Consider the following 20,047-nt stretch of genomic DNA (forward strand, 5'->3'; position numbering starts at 1 on the left):
GAGAATTCCAATTGCCACCCCTATTCATTAAAATCGAGCAGTCCCTGCCATATATAATTTCGCCTATCCTTCTCTTCTCACTTGTGTTACCGATATTCATCAATGTCGACAAATCAAATGCAGATGGCATACTTTTGTCCCAGATATCCTTCAGCGCATACCTTTGCTACTATTTCTATAGACAGTAAGATTTTCGCTTTCCGGTTGTAAAGATTGAATATTTAACAAGATTTGGATAATTAGACCAAACACGCCACACCGTCGTTCGTTATCAGAAGCGCTAGAGGAGAAAGCAAATTGAGGAGATATGAAGAAGTGGCCTGGGCGATAGGCTCAGAAGGCATGTAGATGTGGAGCGATATTGGAGAAGAAACTTCAATTTTAGACCTAGGAAGGAGTTACTAGTTGTTCTATTGAATGTGTTCCCCTCTTACTCCTACTTTTAGCCACCTCATGAGAGGAACGCAAATAATGCATGAATACTGTAGACTGTGTCACTTTGTTCAGTCGTGCTCTTAAAGCCTGTAACGGTAAGAAAAGGATCTTGAACGGCTATAATATAATTCCGCAGGTATAATGGCACTCGTTTACAAGTTGAGTACCCCAGTTTCGGACCACCCCTCTTTTGGATCAGCAATCTACACCAAAAATAATCATTTCTACCTATCAATAATTGTATGAACGTAGGTGGATGACTTCAATTCAATAGCTACTGTACTTAACTAAGCGAACGCGAAAGAGACTAGCTTTATCGATAGCCCTTATTTAGTGCCTATTATCTGTAGATTAGTTAGCTCTTTAGACAGAATACAATATAGAGATTTAGGACCTACAGCTCGTAGGTGCTACGTCTTTCGTATCCTTCTCAAGCCAACAATGACTCTATAGATATTATGAGAAAGAATCTTCAATACAGAACTTTTCTAGAAATATCAAGCGAATACGAATGGTACCGGGCTGCCGAAAAACGACGCTAGGGTGGGATTATTCGTTGCTTCAGCGACTGTGAGCAAGAAAACCATCCCTCAATTCTCCGCCAAACTAGACCAGAGTGGTAAAGTACTCGATTGTTGTCTTGGGGTAAGTTCATAGAAGGAGAGTGGTGCTGAACATGTAGGCTTTATTGCATACTAATGAGTGGATGTTTTAGGGCGATGGTCTTTGTGCGCCTAGTCCTACTTGCTCGTATATACTTCCTGTGAGCAATATTTCGTGCGGGTTTACTGATAGTGTGCGAACTACTGTGGTTGAGCATGTTGTTGCGAAGGTTGTATGACTTAGGATGATTTCTGAGGATTCACATTCTTCCTCTCAATGAATATACTAGATTCACTGAATGATAGATTATTTAGCGGAATCCCACAATTCGACATTCGGATATAAATTTCAATTAAACTTTAAGAAAAAGGAAAACGAATTGTTGAACAGATTCAGCAAGGATTTGTTCATCCAATCTAGTTCTAAAGTCTTGGAATAATATAGCAACTTCCACTAACTAACTTGCATAAATGGAATACGATTACAATAACTTATAGAGCTATCATATGACGAAACAAGTAATGAATTTCATTATCATAAAACAGTACTGTGACCACAAATATCGCAATCTACAGTTCAAAAAACATCAAAAACCATTCTCAGGTCAACGACCAACCAAATTTGTGTCGGAAAAACAAACGATCCTCGCTCCAGTTCCACTCTTGTATAAAGTATTCCCATCTAATCCATCCCAATTCATTATCTTGTATCCCAAGCAATGTGTTGTGCCATATTGGTCAACACTTTACTTCTTGATTGGTTCTCCCCAAGCGTTCAATTGTTGACCACCACTTCCACCGCTTCCTCCACCAGTGACACCTCCAAGGACACCACCCAAAGCACCAGTAGCTCCGCCGGCAACATTGCCAACAGTGTTGGTAGCGCCACCAGCTACATCACCAACGCCGCGAACAGTAGTGTTCAATGTGTTTCCGAGTCCTTCAGTTGTCTTGCCGAGGGCACCGCCGACTCCGCCGAGTAAGCCGCCTTGTCCATTGGCTTGGGCGCCGCCTGTGAGAGTGTTATCGAGTGCGCCGACGAGTCCGCCGAGGAGTCCCCCACCTTGAGACATGATTATTTTGGTTTGAGGGGTTGGGTTTGATTTGATTTGGAGGAGGGACTTAGTGTTTGATTTTGAGATGTAGAAATCGTATGTATATTTGCAGATGATTTGTTCGTTGATGTTGAGAAGGAGAAATTACCCGGCAGAAAGCCCCCAGATATATAGTTCTCCAACCCAACTATTCTCGTCTAAACCCCGTGTTGGCATATGCATATTGACGCCACAAATGGTGGATCACTTCCATCATCTTCTCGATCTTGGGTCGATGGCAATTTCAGGATTTTCCTGTTTTTTCCAAAAATCAAGGCTAGGATCCATGTTGGACCCTGACGTAGATCGTATATTAAAAATGACTGGGATGTTGGAGGGTCCAACCAACGGTCTTCTAGAACGCATGTCATGAGTAACACCTGTCAGACATCAATGGTGGGGTAGTCTGATGATAGGGAGGAGTGAGATTGACGTAATTTATAGAAAGAATGGGTACGGGATCTAGATTATGCATGAGATCGTGATGAAGAGGGTCGCAAATGGGGCAAGGAAGGTCGACCCGAGGTCACAGCCACATAGATTGTCATAAGAAACTTGCTTTTAGAGACCTATGTGATGAATTCTTGTTGCAAGCCTTGCTTACCACTAGTCTGGTGAATGATTGGTTAGAGCGAAAGAAGAAATAACGTGAGTTTCACGTGACCTTTCGGACAATTTCCACAGTTCCGCCAAGAGGATTGAACGATATGATAAATTGAAAAAAAAAAGAACAAAGCGAATCGCCGTAAGGTTACTCTGAGTGACTCGTGTGGTGGAACCAGAAGATTCAGAGTCTGCGGACAATGTTTGATATCTTTAACAAGAATCTAATCATGATCGAGCCAATTATATCCCTCTTTTTCTAGCATGTGAGGGACTTGAGACCTTATTCCCTAAAGTGACTTATGTCTCCACTCGTATTACTACCTTCAGGAAACACTCCTTTACAATCCGCCTATTTCTCTTTAAATAGCACTGTAACAAAAATCGCTCCCGTCACTCGGATATTTATCCGAAAAGAAAGTCCCACTATCATCACTCAATAGCACATAGCCCGAAGTATCACCCGTGTTAAAGTCATCCATCCATGAATTATACAACGTGCAGTTACTATTCAAGGGCGTCCATGAGTATGATATACATGCTGTTACACCACGACAAGTCGATTGACATTTCAGAATGTCGGCGTAAGAGGCTGATCCGAAATACCGTGCCGCAAGTGCTGTGTCGGCTATACCTTGAACATTGCAACCGTCGATAGTTTTCGTAGCGATTGCGGCGGAGGATGTGGTACTAGTTGTAGGGGTACTAGTTGTAGTGGGTACCTCAGTGGTGGTAGGCAAATCAGTTGTAGTGGCTGTAATGGTTGTGGTTGGTGTATCGTCTTGGGGTGCTGCAGTCCGGGCGATGATTTCCACAGCGGGATTCAGTGGAGAAGCAATCGCGAGAGATACGATCGTAAAGAGGAAGAATTTAGATGTTAGGCGAGTCATCTTTGCTGTTTTGCTACTCTGATTTTGCGGCCGTAGTCTTCGAGAATTCCAATCGAATTGGGTCTGTAATCTGAGAATAGAAATATCTTTGCAAATGAGGAATTGTAGACTTATTTATGGAAATTTATGGCCTTGTACCGAAGATTTCGCGATGACCCTAGGATCTAGAATAAGCAGAATCGAATACTACCATAGGTGGTTACCATTTGTCAAAGAAATTGGTTTTTTGCAGGTGCGTCAATTAAGCCTGAATAATTATGGTCTTACAAACTGCACAGAGCCTCGTATCATGCACTTATGTTGAAAGTCATTTCTTCATTCGTCTACCCTGTTACTGTTTACCTTGCAAGAAATACGAAGAAACCCCTAATAGTCAAAAGCTGTGCCGATATTCAAGCTTTTCTCATGCGGCAATCATCTGCAAGCCATCAAATATTGTCACCGATTTTAGGGATTGAATATTTATTCAGCTCGTTGTTCACGAACTTGCGTCAATAACGTCCCATGCTGAAGTGCGTTCCGAACATTAGACATGGCAAGAACTTCTGATTTGTGCTACTTTGCGTTAGTCGAAGAAAGTAACCGAAATTATTGGTGCTTACAATTGTCTCGACAGTGCCAGCAGCCATGTGCGGAGTCAGGACAACATTCTCATTTGCTAGCAGGTTCGAATGTACTTGAGGCTCATTCTCAAAAACATCCAAATCAGCGCTGTATAGTTTACCAGACTCAAGGGCGTCAACCAAAGCTTGCTCATCAATTATAGACCCACGAGAAGTGTTAATCAGAATGGCTCCATCCTTCATTTATGCAAATTCGTTCGAGCCGAGCGTGTACCTAGCTAGTATCATCCGAGAGTGCAAGGTGTACTGAAATAATATCGCTTGTCCTGAGAAGGTCTTCAAAGGAAACATATCTGACAACTGGAGGTGTCCTTTCCGCGGAAGAGGATTGCGGCTGTAATATTGAATATGCATGTCAAACGCTGCGGCACGTTTGGCTACTACACTACCAATATTGCCCATGCCGAGAATCCCCAGAACCTTTCCTTCCGGATCATGTCCTAGCCCAGCATACCCACGCCATTGACCATTTCGGATGGACAAAGAAGAAATCCATGATCGGCGTAAAGCACCGAGCAAAAGGTACATAGCAGCATCGGCTGTTGCATTACCAATATTCGCTGGGGAGTTTGAAACGGCGATGCCTGTGAGGATATGTTACCAATCATTCGAAATAGGCACTTTGCCATCTTTTCTGCCTTGAATAGTGCAGATATTGATATCAATTTGATCGTAGCCAACCTGAGGAGCACATATGAATTTGACCGATTTTGGCAGAGATTGAATAAGATCGGTGTCAAAGCGGCCAGTGTACTATTTCAGTAAGCCCACGTCGGCTGAAAATGCAGGCTCACGTACTTTGTAAGCATCTTCACATCTTATTGTTACTACCACTCCATCATAATGCCCAGAATGGCAACTATTGCGAAAAGTATCTCTGTTTCCATCATTCAGATGCTATTATCTCAAATGAGCATCGCTAACATTTTCGTAACAAATGAATACTCACAATTAATTCCGCAATATCCGATAAATTGTTCCATTCCGAAGATGCACAATAAATTGTTCCTATGAGCAGCACTTTAGGCAAATCCATCACGGCTGTCAAGATTGGTTGTCAAAGTGACAAGCTCTCCGTGGGATTAAAATGCAGTGAAAATTTGAGAGGGATAGTTAGAAAAGCAATGAGATGAACATCTTGCTAATCTATCCACGAGCCAATGTTCAGCTGAAGTGTCTTGTGGTAAATAGATTGATCATGCCTAACAGTTGGATTTGTGGATGCACCGATCGTATATGCAGTGCGCGACGAGCCCAGTTGAGCGCACGCGTCTTGACCGAGGTAAGGTAGTGAGTGGAATAAGATCTTACGGATTATTGAGGCTCATGTAATCTTCGATTAGTATTCAATCACTCTTCACTACCGTCTCGTTAATTAGTGACTTCGCAACCGCGTGGAGATGTAGACGATGAAGACGCCCACGATTTGCACAGCGAGCGACATTTGCCTGCCTTACAAATTGCAAGCTTGCAAATGTAGCAAGCAAATGGTGTTCCTGCTAATCATCATCCATTCTGACCTCCATTGGATGGCTTTGAGGGAGAGTAGTTGAAGAATGAATTGACAAACAGCCTGAAAAACTTCATTGCGTGAATGAATATCAAATTGACTACAAGAGAGTGAGTACTCTATGACCGGAGTATATCCGAGGTCCGAGACAATCTTACCTTCGACGCTGTGATATTTAGCTGATGAAAATGTCGATAAGATAAGATAAGATGAGATCCACACTAAAGCATACTCTGTGAGCTCCAACCATTGCAACCTCAAACTCAACCTCGCATCAACTTTAATTAAGTCTAGAGGCTTCACGAGAATAGCGTCATCGTTGAGAGAGTTTCAAGTATATATTTATGTACAATTGAACTCCCCAGAGGAGGAGGATGATTACGTGCTTGAAGTAGATAAGAAGTTGCGTTGCATATCTGAATTTTGGATATTCACCGTCAAAATGTAGAACTCCATTGATTCGGCTTAGACCGGCAAATTGTTATGTTGCGTATCTGGTTCTTGGGTATCGTCCATTCAGAATACTAAATTTCACATGCATGATTGATGATCTTGAGTGACACTGCATGCTAACAGTGCGAAAGCAAAACTTCCTACCCAGTATTCACTAACACAATGATCAAAGGGCCAATGTCACAACCGAAAGGCCCCTTTTTCAAGTGGGCTTAAAGGAACCAATGATTATTTGCCATAATTATAAAGAATCATTACAAGAAAACAATGCTACATAATCGTATACTCGTACTCCCAAACATTGAGAAACCAAAATAAATCACTGCAGTTGAGTCCCTAGAAAAAGTTAGGGAACTATTGACCATGTCGCAACTAATCGACTGAACTCACTATGATTGTCCACTTTCGACTCATCCATTCTACCATCGTTATTCTCATCAACAGCCTCCTCACCCTCTTCACCTTTCTTCTTCGACGAAAACAATGAACCAAATGTCCATACAGATCCCTTCTTATTTTCAGTTCTCACATCATCATCGGCGTCAATGGTTACAGATTCACTTGGTTCTTGCTCCTCCACAGGTCCGTCAGTCTCTGTCTTCTTGGCCTTATTTGAGCTCCAGAAAGAGCTAACTCCTTTGGATGCATAAGTGGGAATAGCTGCTCCGGCCTTTAGGCCTGTTGAAGCTGCGCCAGTGAGACCAGATCCTGCAGCAGATGCGTATCCAGATACACCAGATCCTGCTCTTTGAGAAATCCGGTAAAGACTTTGAAGATACGATTCTCGCTGCTTTGTATCAAGATCATTTTCTTGGATGTCTGGCAGTGGAATCGATGCAGCCGCAGCCACAATATCAAGAGGCGAGTCATCGACTCCGTCCATGTCTAAATTAGGAATCGATTCGGATTCTGTAGCTGTTGCCATCTCACCATCTTCTGCCTGCACATCTATAGCATCTTTCGCCGGTGTAGCATCTGGAGAAGGCTCTGGCGGTGGAGGAATATCCACGAGTTTATTGTCGGCTTGGAACCATTCAACAACTAGATCTCTTGCTTGTTCCGACATTGTATCATAATTATCGTTGGTTTGTGGCTTGAACATACTCATATGAGCTTGAACTTCATCCTCGACTGCCCCATTCACAGTTCGAATGAAAAGATCGTGAGACTTTTGTCCTGGTGCAGGTATTGCAGAGAAAGTTCTCTCCGGAACAAAATATCCACCTGTCCAGTATCCGTTTTCTCCCAATGAAGTATAGAAATTTCTAATTCCAACTCCTTCAATCTTGGACAGTCTTTCGAGTCTCTGGACCATCTCTTTTTGTCTCATCAAAGCACCTACAAACTTGAGGTGGCTTGACAACCATGCGAAAGATTGACCGACGCTATCTCGATTGATATATGCGAGCCCCTGTCCCAATGCATCGTAACCTTGCTCCGCTCCATCTTTGAAAGAGTTCTTGTTCAAATTCTTGACGCCTGAGATAATAGTCTCACGATTTCTGTACGCCGCTACACCACCGGCCGCAATTGCTCCTACAACACCGGATTTTACTGCAATCCCTTCCCAGATCTTCCATCCTGGACTTGCAGTCCTGGTTGTAGCTGTCAAGGAGCTTCCTGCTTGTCTGGCAGCTTGTTTCGCAGTCATGGTTCCTAGGGATCTAGCACTAATAAGGCCAGCTGACGCAGCTGACATTACATTCCAGATATTGCTAACCTGCATCAAAGTCAGTACTCACCGAACCAGAGAGAATTTGGCTCTTACTTTATTATATTGTGAGAAAGCACCATAGACAAACATGGAACGAGCAAGACCATTGTAGGGGGTATCAAAAGCAAGAATTCCTTGGATAAGAGGAAATATGACATGATTGGAGTCCTCGTCCTCCTTATCATGATGATCATTAAGAATGGAAAATAGTGCATCGGATGCTACAAACCCTCTGAACACATTGTCAGTACAAATGCAAGGTTACGGTGGTAGAGCTGGTTCTTACCCCATTGAATGTGCAACCAAGATGACACCCACAGATCTGTCATTTGGTGGCCATGGAGCTTCGGTCTTCTCTTTCCGAACTTCCATAACCTTTGCTTTCAGCCTATGAAGTCAATTTGATTAACAAATAATTCGAAAGCTCTAGTTATTGCCACATACCATTCAAGAAATCGATCGGTACTGTCCAGCAGGTCACCTCTCGTCTCATATTTTGGATATATAAGAAGTTCAACATCATCATCTGGTAGCTTATCTGCTACACTTTTCTGGAGGTTCTATCTCGAGGGTCAGTACCTTTATCCAAACTACGGATTATATTGTTGGCTTACCTGAGGGAACGTATAAAAGGTCTCTCCATTACCCTTGAACCCATGGATAAAACATAGAAGCAGTGTTCGCTTCATTGTAAAGTCGTACGAGTGAATTACTAATAAAATGTCATGAAGAAAACGATCAGCCACGACAGTATGGGGCTCCAAGTATTAATATGGATATGATCATCTTGCTTCGTAGATGGATGTGAGGTCGTTAGTGTGAGAAAGCCACTAGAAATCATGGAAACCGCAAAGCACCAATTCAGGGTTTTAAACTTTCACATTCACATGCATTTCTTCATGGATGATCTCATAAAGTTTATCTATCCTTACCGCCATATACGTCATTTTCAGCTCGACATACAAGGAATATCGCTGTCCTTACTTTGACGGTCATGGGATTTTCATTGACAGACGCGGGATGAAAAGGAAGATATGGACACCAAAGGAAGGCGATGTTATTGCCAATGCACGTGATTTTACAATCTTGGCGAGCACGGAAAAGACGAAGGCGAGATGAGTTGCAAATCGACCAAATTGTTGAGGAGTTGTCAACATTCCAATTCAGATTCGAAATCGGAATATTAAGGTCTTATATTCACTAATGGTGGAACTTATCTTAGACCGATGAAATCTCACAACAAATCCATCTCAAACATCTCAAAATTTGTGAACATCATTATAAATTTTTGCTAAAATACAGAAAGAACCAAAAAGTCCGCTAAACATTAAAGAGGAAAGAAATTACAGACCAATATTCCGAATATCCAAGACCGCTATAAAATACATGTACATTTTGAAGTAATTCGTAAAGCAGACCGCTCGTAAGATTCGTCAAATCGTTTATTTCTTCTTCTTGCCAGTGATGGAATCAACCACCATTCCAAGTCCAAGGCCGTTCAACAGTCCCTTAAGACCAAGACCTCCGAGAAGGTTGTCAAGCAAGCCTCCAAGACCAAGTCCGCTGAGCTGTAAAAGTTGTTAGCATCTGTTTAGAAAAGAGGTAAATGAGATCACGTGATAACTTACCAATTTACCAACCAATCCGAGAACACCGCTCAAAAGCAAGCCAACAGCGGCGAGAATTTGAGCAAGTGGCTCTGAAAGAAGGTTCCATAGAGGGTTGATTTCTTTCTTGGCATGTGGCATGCCTTCAATCTTTCTCTTGGCGTTCTCGATGGTCTCACTGACAGTGCCGGTAAGCTATAAATAATGATTAGTGAATGTTCATGTCATGAGCGTATTAAACATAGAGAGAACGTACCTCTTTGAGACAATCAGCGAGATGATACTCTGCTGGAGTGGCTTCATGAGCTGCTGTCTTAGCCTTGGCCTGAGAAGCGAGTCTTCCACCGGGGTCAAGAGCACGAATGGAGGAATTAGCCTCAGAAAGGATACGTCCACCTTCTTCGATCAGTGGCTTGACCTTGTTGACAAGATCTTCTTCATCAAGCTCATCCTTTGGTGTACGCTCGGCTTTGTCGATGTGTGAAATAATCTGTTTCAGAACTGGCTTGATCTTGCCAAGGGCATCTTCGACGCAGTAGGTCATCTGACCACAAATCTTTTCATCGAGTGCAGCTTCCTCTCTCTTCTTCTTCTCTTCCTCAGTCTCCTCTGGCTCAGCCTCAGGCTCTTCTACCTCTGGTTCTGGCTCTGGCTCTGCCTCTGGCTCGGGTTCATCTTCAACGATATCCTCGAGAAGAGTCACGTGTCCGAGTGAGTTACCCTTTTGATCGACAACATCTCCGTCGTCATCAATTTTCTTGCCTGCGCAAAGCTTGAGCTCACCAGTTGTCAATTTACCGATGATATCACCGTTCTCGTCAACAACATTACCCTCCTTGTTAACTTTGCGGCCAGCCATTGGGCTGACGTCCTTCTGCACTTCCTCCTCTTTCCATCTCTCAGCTCTACCAAGCACGTTGCCGTTCTTATCAACAATCTCGCCATCATCATCAACAGCACGACCAAAGAGAACGTTGGCATCGCCAGAGACCAATCGGCCAACGACTTCTCCAGATGAGGTAACAACTTTACCTTCCTTGTTGACAGTGCAACCGTCGAAGTCTGTGAAAGGACCTTCCTTCAAACCTTCACGGTCACCCTCTGGAACAACCTCGCACTTTCCAATGACATCTCCTCCCTCATTTCTGACAAAACCTTGCTTATCGCACATTTTACCAGCGAGTTGCTTAATATCACCTTCAACGACGCGACCATAGATCTCTCCAGATTTGTTGACAACGTTACCGGCTTTGTTGACACGCTTTCCAGCCAAGGAAGAGTTGTCGACTTCTGGTTCTGGTTCGGCTTCAGGGGCTTCCCATCTTTCAGCCTTACCAAGAACGTTGCCGCTGGCAGACAAAATATCTCCATCTGCGTCAACCTTCTTGCCCTTGAGTTTCTTGGCATCACCTTCGATGACCTTGCCAATAACTTCGCCATTGTGGACAACATCGCCGTTGGACTCAACGGTAGCATCTGGGAAGTCCTCAAATGGTGCTGGCTCTTTGAGTTCCTCCTTCTCTGCTTCTGGGATTGGCTCTGCTTGGCCAATCTTCTTTCCGCTGTCACCCCAGATAGCACCGTCCTTGTCACATCGACGACCGATCATGTTCTTCAAAGCACCTTGAATGATGCGACCAACAACACGACCAGAGTCATCAGTGACATTTCCGAGCTTGTTCACCTTCTTGTCGAAAAGGACAGAGTAATCTGGTCCTTCTGGCTCTGGCTCTGGCTCTTCTTCGGTACGTTCTGCCTTTCCAATGACGTTGCCATTCTTGTCAAGGATGTCACCGTCCTCATCGACAGTCTTGCCAATCATCTTCTTGACATCACCCTCGACAACTTGACCAATGACTTGACCCTCGTAAACGACCTTGCCAGATTTCTCAACAATTGCACCAGGAAAGTCTTCAAATGGTGATGATCCGTTCTCTTCGGCTTCTGGGAGGGGCTCGGCACGGCCAATGACCTTACCGGTATCGTTATAAATCTTTCCCTCCTTGTCGCACTTCTTGCCAGCAAGTTTCTTGGCGTCACCTTCAACAAGTTGACCAACTGGGTTTCCATCTCTATCGACAATCTTTCCGGACTTGTTGACCTTGAGACCCTCGAGAATGGAGACAGGTGGGATGTCGGATTCGGCTTCCTCTTGGACGTCTTCAGCAGTATCTTTGGCCTCATCAGTAGCGCCTTCGACATCTGCCTTAGCCTCGTCAGTTGCCTCCTCAAGACCTTCCTTTCCTTCCTCAACGGCACCTTCGGCGTCTTCTTTGGTCTCATCAGTAGCACCTTCGACGTTAGCCTTAGCCTCGTCAGTTGCTCCCTCAAGACCTTCCTTTCCTTCTTCGACAGCACCTTCGGCGCCCTCTTCGCCCTCTTCAACGGCTCCTTCAACACCTTCCTTGGTGCCCTCGACGCCTTCCTTGACTTCTTCACCTTCTGGAACCTGGGATCCGAGATCAGCCTTAGAATCAAGATCTGCCTTGGAACCAAGATCAGCTTTGGAGCCTTCGACCTTGGAGCCAAGCTTGCTTCCGAGTTGGCTAGCGCCTTCTGCGACACCAACGTTCATGATTTGCTCTCTCACGCTCTCTGGAATAGGGAGTTGATCAACTGGAAGCAAATCGACCTTTCCAATGATGGTACCGTTCTCTCCGACAAGGTTGCCCTCATCATCAACATTGACACCTTGCTTGCCGACCAAAGATTTGAGATCGACATCATCTTGGAGTTTACCAATTGCCTTTTTATCAGCATCGAGAATCTCACCAGACTCTTGAATCTCGAATGGACCCTTGAGTTTGGATTGTGGGATGATTGGCTCTTCGACTGGATCGGCATCTGGTTTCGAAACAGCATCATCGGCTTTGGATTTGGTATCGTTAACTTTTTCTTTGGCACCCTCGGTGGCATCCTTGAGATCTGGCTTCTCTCCTTCGAGACCCGATTTTGCGCTGTCAGCTGGTGACTTGGCTCCATCGGCGACCTCTCCCAGTGCATCTTCGGCATCATCAATTGGGTCTGCGGATCCGATGATTTGGCCTTCCTTGTCCAAGACATCTCCTTCCTCATTGACAATGCTGTCCTTGAGTTTGGATGCGTCAATATCGGCTTCGTTGACTTTGCCAATGACGTTTCCATCGTCGTCGATGACTTCACCCTTCTCATTCACCTTTCCAGCAGCTTCAGTATCTTCTGCGATGGCACCGGCTTCTTTACCAGTATCCTCAGCAGTTTCCTTTACGTCGCCAGCCTTGGATTCGAGAGTGTCCTTGACATCTCCAGCCTTGGACTCGGTGGTTTCCTTAGCATCTCCAGCCTTGGATTCGGTAGTTTCCTTGGCATCTTTGCCGGTTTCAGAAGCCTTATCCTTGACATCTTCACCTGCCTCGGTGGCCTTATCTTGGACGCCATCGACAACACCATCAACCTCCTTCTCGTCTGAAGCATGGGAAGCCTGAGAAGCCTTGTCTGTGGCCTCTCCAACATTGCGGGAATCTTCATTTGGATCGCGCTCAGTAAGTTCTTCCTCTTCTTCTACTGGGGCTTCCTCATCATCTTCTTCTCTTCCTTCCTCTTCTCCCTCTGCGACACCATTTTCCTCGGTTCCTTCATCATCTTCCTCGTACTCCTCTTGCTCTCCATTGGTGAGGTGATCCTCATTGTCTGAGATGGCCGATGGGGCCATTCTTTCTGGAGAATCGGGAGGTTCTGAGCGGGTCTGTACTGGTTCTGGTGTTGATGGAGCTTTAGGAACGTTCTTCTTGACACTCTTTGGTGCGGGTGATTTTGCAGGAGTCTTGGTTGGAGTCTTTGGTGTCTTAGATGCGCTCTTGGGAGTTTTCAAAGTTTGCTTTGGGGACTCTTCGGTGTCTGTCATTATCGGTTGTTTGGGTATCTTTGTAAATGGTAGTAATAGTTGAGTTTATGGTATTGTCTTGTTTATACAAAAGTAGTGGTCATACAGAAAAAAAGATAGGCTTCGTACAGAACCCGTGAGCTCTTCTTGTATTGGAATATCAGACTGCTAATTTCCGGTTTACTTGGAAGCAAAGGAGCTTGGATAGCTTGCATATGATGTAAGTACGTCACAGCTTGGGACCTATGATGCTGCACAGTATCAGCTTCCAGGCTCTATACGTCAGCCACTTGGAGCTGATAGATTGAAATGTCTGGGATGGTGAGCCACACCATGTTGAAATTCCTCAAAGCTGGAAGGCCGCATCTTTCCTGGAAATATGCGTCATGGCATTCGCCATGGCAATGTAGTGGAGGTCGACACTTGCTCGTCATTGGTCAGCTTATTTTGTACCACCCCACGACATTGTACTCAAAAATCCTGATGCATCGCGAATCGGTAGACTACCTTTGATCGACAATAGATTTGCTAAAACAGCGGTTACAAGCTTTATTCTTGGTATGGTCAAAAAGCAACCCTGAAAAGATCATAAACTCGTAACCATGGGTTTCTCCTGAAATCGACATGACATCAAACTAATGATGCATGCAATATCTAAGAAGCTCATAGCTTCCCCCAGTTTTACAACCAAGTAATAGAACTCTCTCCCGATCCAGCAAATTCTAGCCCCGAATGGCCATCCAAAACGCGCCTCCAGGAACCGAGTGCTCAATCCCTCGACCGCGTTGTCCCACTCAATAGAGTACGTACAGTACAAGGAAGGCAAGCTGCAGGAGACATCTCCTTCAAAGTTCAGACGCCACCAACATCAAGCCACAGTTTTTCTTTTCTTGGTTTGATAAAGTATCTCCACTTCTCCATTGGATTCGAGCCCTTGCATCCACTGAGTATTCTGACACGAAACGGTTAATCGCTACGTGCTTCATTAGCCACATTGCAAGGAATATTTCCTGTTATCAAAAATGTGTGTCGTGATTATAACCATACAGACGCGTGCGATATATTAACATCGCGGAGATTACATCACTAGACCGAGTTTAGCTGGGCCGTGCCGCGCAAAGCACTCGCCACATGCAAATTGGTGGGGACATTTCGGTTAGGCCTTCCCCTTCATTTCGGGTCGAAGCGACAATGTTCTTGTTTTTATAGACTCGGTAACAGGATTTATGCTTGGAATTTATTTTTTGTTATTTTTGTTGGTTACATCATTTGTATTCCTTTTGGATGGGTAAATATTCGAGTGTAATTTGAACATTCAAGATTTAGGTGGTGGATCGTGGGGTGATTTATTGGGTGAGCGAGTTTTACATATGCCTCTCTCCTTTATGATTGCCTTGTTTCTTAGAACAATTTGATTCTCGTATTGTATCAGATATCCGCGTATTTCGTGCTTCATGTTTTCGTGTTCATGGTCTCGTGATTCCTCGGCATAGTTCTTTTTGCGAGAACCACCAAGATCTCACAAGAGTCTAGATGCAGCTATTCAAGACCAGATTGGAAAAGGGGGGTTTCAAATATAGACACAGTAACAATTATTCATGTTGGATGGAGAAGGACATACTAATTTTCCCATCATCTTGTCCATTGGATGAGAATTGGATCGAGCCCAAGTTTCCAGCAAGATCACAAATTACAAGTGAATTCAGAAGATTAGACCAAGTCGTGAATATTACCAATTTTTATTGAGTGAACAGTAGAGCTACATATACATAAATATTAAACGCTGAAATAACACGCTGGCTTTTGAATCGTAAATTTCGTGTGCTGAAAACCATCAATGAAACATAAATCTCAAAAGACTAAACCATACCAAACCATCCAATTACCCATCCATCCATACTCTTTACCACCTGGCATGACATTTCCGTCCAATCCAAAAAAAAGTTACCCTACCATAACCATAGCGCCGACCCTAATTACTAGGTCTCATCATAAACGCAGTAGGAATTCTGATTTGCAAACTAATCCCCTCATTTGTACTCTTGACATCCAAGAAAATTTCACTTGGACTACTTCCAGCACCAGCATCAGCGTTTTGTCCCGATGCTCCGGCCAAAGATCCAAGATCTCCAGATTTTGGTCCATCGAGTTTTGGTTTCTCAATGTTGCCAATAGATTGTACTTGCTGTGTTGCTCTGGCCTCCAATTCCTTAGATTTGAAAGAACCAATTGCCTTGCCTGAAAAGTTGGAAGTAGCTTGACCAATAACATTTCCTTGGTCGTCAAAAAGGTATCCGTCTTTGATAACAGAGATACTCTTACCGACAATGTCATTAATATTTGGAATGTTAACTTGAACGTCCTTGGCACTTTCTGTCGCGCCCTCAGCTTGGTCCTTGACTCCATTCACAGCATCGGTAGCCTTGTCAGTGCCAGGGATCCCTCCCAATGCACCCTTAGCTTTCTCGCTACTATCATCTAAAGTTTTCTGGGCATCGTCTGTAGATGGTAAACCACCTTTGACATCATCAGTTGAGCCCTTAACGCCATCGAGCTTCTCTTCAGCAGTGTCTTTGACACCGCCAAGTTTCTCTTGCGTATCATCTTTGGCACTTCCAACTTTGTCTTTGGCATCACCAGCAACTCCGTTGACTTGTGACTTGGTATCGTCGAGTTTATCCTGGGCACCGTCGGTGGCACTTGAAGACTTGTCCTTCAAATCACCTGCAACTCCATTGGCCTTGTCATCAGCATCTTTACCGAGCTTGGATGCTTCATCCGTTTTTTCTTGGGTAGGATTTTTGACATCGCCGGTAGCCTTTTCAACATTATCCTTTGCCTTTGATCCAGCATCTTGAGCCTTGGAAGTTGCACCATCAACAGTATTGGTGGCTTGATCAGCGTCTGGGACTTGTTCAGTAGTCTCTTTAATCTTATCAACTCCTCCCTTGGATGCTTTGGATGCTTCATCTCCAACATTTTTGGCTTTGTCGACTGCGCCGGACGCAGTATCCTTGGCTTGATCAGCGCCAGGTTTACTATCGATAGTGTCTTGAGCCTTCTTAGAGTTGTCATCTGCAACACCATTGACTTGGCCTTGAGCTTTTTGGGCGGCCTTGGAAGCCTTGCTTAGGAATTTCTTTGGTCGTTTAGCAGCTTCCTTTGCAGGCTCAGGGACCGAGTCTTTTGCGTCTTCGACAGACTTTGTAACTTGCTTAGTAGGCTCAGACTTAGTTACTGACTTGAGAGGCTCGATGCTTTCCTTGAAGTCGTCTGGGATAGGAGGTGCTGAGGTAATAACATCCGGTTGGACATCGGGAATAGCTTCAGCCAATTCATTTTCCTCCTCTTCTTCTTCATCATTTTCCTCATCTTGATCATCTCCCTCCTCTTCATCCTCTTCGTCCTCACTGACATCTTGTTCCTCGTCATCTTGGACATCGGAATCGTCATCTACCTCACCCTCATTTTCAACTTCATCTTCATTGTCCTCCCCATCTTCCTCACCATCTGCCATTTCGATGCCTTCATCGTGTTCCTCCTTCTTATCTGCCTTGACTGGTTCTTCTTGTTCAGCCTCACCCTCGGATTCTTCGTTTTGATCTTGGGGTTCTGGCTTGGGTTGGGACTTTTTGGTCTTTGAAAATTTCTTTGGTCGAGGTGCTTCTTCCTTTTGTTCTACTTTCTCTGGCTCTTCCTGTTCACCTTCAGGCTCAGCTTCAGATTCCTGATCTTGCTCTTCAGGCTCTGGCTTTGGTTCAGGTTTCTTGGTCTTCGAAAACTTCTTTGGTCGAGGGGCCTCCTTCTTTGGCTCAGGCTCAACGGGCTCTTCTTCCTGTTCAGGCTCGTTGTCTGCTTCCTCATCATGATCTGGTTCGTCTTGTTCAGGTTGAGGTTCTGGCTCAGATTTCTTAGGCTTTGAAAATTTCTTGGGCTTAGATTTTGGCTTCTCAGGCTGAGGTTCCTCCTTTTCAGATTCGTCGTTATCATCTTGTTCGCCATCTTTCTCTTGCTCCTCCGGTTCAGGAACTGGCTCAGGTTTCTCGACTGGCTTCTTGAACTTTTTGATCTTTGGCTTGCTTTGGGATTTTGGCGCTGGCGAAGGAGATGTCACTTCAGGGTGTGGTATGTTTTTGTCAGCTGGTGGTGTTGCTGGTAATTTGGGTGCGAATTTTTTGGCCTACGTTGTTTCAATGTTAGCCTTCTGACTTGAATGGAATATTCTTTCAGTCTTTCTTTTTTCCTCTTGCTTTCTTTCTCATCCCTTTGATAAGGTCCTTCTTTGGGTGGAACCAGAGGTAAAGGCCAGGAATTTTGTCCGGAAACAAAGAGGAGTATAACGGTCGGCGAAAGAAGGCATATAAGCCAGAGCAGGAAACTTACTTTGGTGGTAGAGCCCTGCTTTGCGGATTTCGTTACATCGCTGGTATCTTTTGGGACAGTTGGTGTGTTTGGAACTGATGGCTTTTCACTAGGTACTGAAGAGGTATCTGCTTTAGGAGTTGAAGGCTTCTTCTTGATTGGAGTTTTGTTTGTCTTCTTCAAGACTTTCTTAGGAGCTTCTTGTGTGTCTGCCATTTCTTCGATTTTTGCGGTCGTAGATGATGTGAATTGGATGGAATCTGGATCGTAGCGAGATGTGCGTTGCTTGACTAAAAGCGTCCACTGGTAACGAACAATAAAGTGAGGAGACAGTTTGACGGATACCTTTCACAGGTATATAGAGGCTTCAGTAGTGTAACAGTTAATGACACTAAAGTCAAATGCTGTGTTCATCTTAGTAATTAGATGCGCAAAGAATGATCTCACTGTCTCCAAGGTATCCCGAAAACCAAGGCTGGGACCAACTATGACCCAAGTTCTGATTGGAATACATCATTGCGTCAACTTTCAAGAGCTTACAGGCTTCCCCAGAGTAGAACAAGGAAGTTTGGCCCCAGAGTGGATGGCTATAGCAACTTGCATCATATATACATGCAACCTTGTAGGTTAAGGAAGCTAATTGGACCTGATCCTTCAGCTTACACGCCACAATATCAAATAGGAGCAATTCTACGGGGATTGTTCGAAGCCTTGCTGTGATGCCCTAGGAATCATCGATCCCGTTTCGATCTGTTGTTGGTGTAAAACTATCCGATGGACGAGACAAATTGCGCACCAACCAAAGATACCTACCTAGGTAGAAATCGTAAAGTGTTTCAGTGTCTCGGAGCAAATACAACAAAGCGATAATACATTTCAATGCATATTTGACACTTTGATAATTTTGATGTTCCATCGAGATTCGACACATGATGTAGCCTACATGATGTAGGCTCACACCCTTTTCTTCATGTGGAACTAGCAAGGATAATAGTCTGCGGCAATACTTGCACTCACCAGCCACAATTCATGAATAGCTACATGTGAAAAGATGAAGCCAGAAAAGCCAACTTGTCGTCCCAGTCTTAGTGCAATGTCAATCGTCTAATTGTTTCACATGAACGGACAATAAAATCGGAGATATTTGCTCTGAAGTTTTTCGAATGCAACAATCCGATACCATGCTCAAAGTGAAAGTGACACAGTTCTTGTAATACAAGTCATTCGGAGAGATTTTGTATGCACAAAGGACTCTTGCATGTGAGTAACAGGACACAAAGCGTTAAAGGTCTCATATTCACGTTGTGAGCATTGTGCAGTGCTACAGCCTACAAACAGAGGGAATAAGTTGGCAATACGAAGAAGCAATTAGCCATGGTTCCCAAAATGACAGTAGAAAAAGTTGGAAATTCGACAGGGTCCAGCGGTATCAATTTTCCAATCCGGATATCTGCCAACTAATTTGCTTCATTTTACCTAAGTTGCTTATGTTGGAAGGGAACACAATCTGCAAGCCACAAAATCACGAGATACTGAGCACCAAAGGCCGAGGGCGGGGTGAAAAAAAAGAAAAACTAGCGATTCCTTCATTGCGTAAAATTGCCCATGGTGCGTAGAAGCTTCTAATCACACCCCGTTTTTGAATTGCGTGGAAAAAGTGACGGTTCGCGAGAGTTTCCGACTAGAGATGGACGGCAAAGCAATTCCCTGAGTTTGATACTAAAAAAAATGAGATTGCTTTCAAATTTGCTGCCAAGATTCTTTGAGACATGACTCAAGTAGTTCTGACAGCAGGGCTAATTTAGAGGGACTCGTGGAAACGACGTGTGCCGTTAGGCTAGTACACGCTATTGTGATTACGATACAGGCTAGAAGATCACTGAAGGTTCGGATGGATTGGGACTTGTAGAGCGCTAGCTGATAACAATTTTTCAATTCCTGTCGGATAGTGTTATCGGTATTTCTGCAACATAATCTCTGCACGCCAACAATAAACTTAACAATCCAGAAGTACAATGACCGTGGAAATTCTTTGTTTTGATATCGAAAATATATATCGAGTAACACAAGCATCTCATGAAATTTCCATATCCAAGATTTTTGATCATTAAATCTAAAAGTACAATGCCATTCATTATCATCCAAATATCCCGAACCCCACCACACCCAAAGCACCGCAGCCCATATCATGAATAGATACAGTAACACCAAAGAAATATGTGAAAAACTCTCCATATAACGCACGGTAAACCCAATTGCCTCTAGCAAACATGCTCTCCACTCTATCCAGAA

The 20,047-nt window shown here is 44.1% G+C and overlaps 7 protein-coding genes across 7 annotated transcripts; all 7 read right to left on the reverse strand.

Moving 5' to 3' along the window:
- Window positions 1-1,783: 1,783 nt before the first annotated feature.
- Window positions 1,784-2,110, reverse strand: Bfra_006339 (uncharacterized protein; the record flags this gene model as incomplete). The annotated part of the gene is made up of 1 exon (XM_037336712.1): window positions 1,784-2,110. One exon carries the CDS (start codon window positions 2,108-2,110, stop codon window positions 1,784-1,786), a length of 327 nt encoding a protein of 108 aa, XP_037198078.1.
- Window positions 2,111-3,096: 986 nt separating this feature from the next.
- Bfra_006340 (uncharacterized protein) lies at window positions 3,097-3,624 on the reverse strand (the record flags this gene model as incomplete). The annotated part of the gene is made up of 1 exon (XM_037336713.1): window positions 3,097-3,624. One exon carries the CDS (start codon window positions 3,622-3,624, stop codon window positions 3,097-3,099), a length of 528 nt encoding a protein of 175 aa, XP_037198079.1.
- Window positions 3,625-4,086: 462 nt separating this feature from the next.
- On the reverse strand, window positions 4,087-4,430 carry Bfra_006341 (putative glyoxylate reductase protein; the record flags this gene model as incomplete). The annotated part of the gene is made up of 2 exons (XM_037336714.1): window positions 4,087-4,179; window positions 4,227-4,430. 2 exons carry the CDS (start codon window positions 4,428-4,430, stop codon window positions 4,087-4,089), a joined length of 297 nt encoding a protein of 98 aa, XP_037198080.1.
- On the reverse strand, window positions 4,431-5,283 carry Bfra_006342 (putative hydroxyisocaproate protein; the record flags this gene model as incomplete). The annotated part of the gene is given in 5 exon segments (XM_037336715.1): window positions 4,431-4,831; window positions 4,849-4,867; window positions 4,929-5,000; window positions 5,046-5,144; window positions 5,197-5,283. 5 exon segments carry the CDS (start codon window positions 5,281-5,283, stop codon window positions 4,431-4,433), a joined length of 678 nt encoding a protein of 225 aa, XP_037198081.1.
- A 1,171-nt stretch (window positions 5,284-6,454) lies between these two features.
- Window positions 6,455-8,613, reverse strand: Bfra_006343 (uncharacterized protein; the record flags this gene model as incomplete). Its single annotated transcript, XM_037336716.1, has 6 exons — window positions 6,455-6,546; window positions 6,601-7,930; window positions 7,979-8,156; window positions 8,211-8,312; window positions 8,369-8,484; window positions 8,539-8,613. 6 exons carry the CDS (start codon window positions 8,611-8,613, stop codon window positions 6,530-6,532), a joined length of 1,818 nt encoding a protein of 605 aa, XP_037198082.1. The 3' UTR covers window positions 6,455-6,529.
- Window positions 8,614-9,189: 576 nt separating this feature from the next.
- On the reverse strand, window positions 9,190-13,414 carry Bfra_006344 (putative lea domain-containing protein; the record flags this gene model as incomplete). The annotated part of the gene is made up of 3 exons (XM_037336717.1): window positions 9,190-9,492; window positions 9,553-9,726; window positions 9,788-13,414. The coding sequence occupies 3 exons, from the start codon at window positions 13,412-13,414 to the stop codon at window positions 9,367-9,369; spliced, it is 3,927 nt and encodes a 1,308-aa protein (XP_037198083.1). The 3' UTR covers window positions 9,190-9,366.
- A 1,951-nt stretch (window positions 13,415-15,365) lies between these two features.
- Bfra_006345 lies at window positions 15,366-18,169 on the reverse strand (the record flags this gene model as incomplete). The annotated part of the gene is made up of 3 exons (XM_037336718.1): window positions 15,366-17,573; window positions 17,777-18,100; window positions 18,146-18,169. 3 exons carry the CDS (start codon window positions 18,167-18,169, stop codon window positions 15,366-15,368), a joined length of 2,556 nt encoding a protein of 851 aa, XP_037198084.1.
- Window positions 18,170-20,047: the final 1,878 nt, after the last annotated feature.

Source organism: Botrytis fragariae, assembly GCF_013461495.1.
Source record: "Botrytis fragariae strain BVB16 chromosome Unknown tig00000000, whole genome shotgun sequence".
Lineage (NCBI taxonomy): Eukaryota > Fungi > Ascomycota > Leotiomycetes > Helotiales > Sclerotiniaceae > Botrytis > Botrytis fragariae.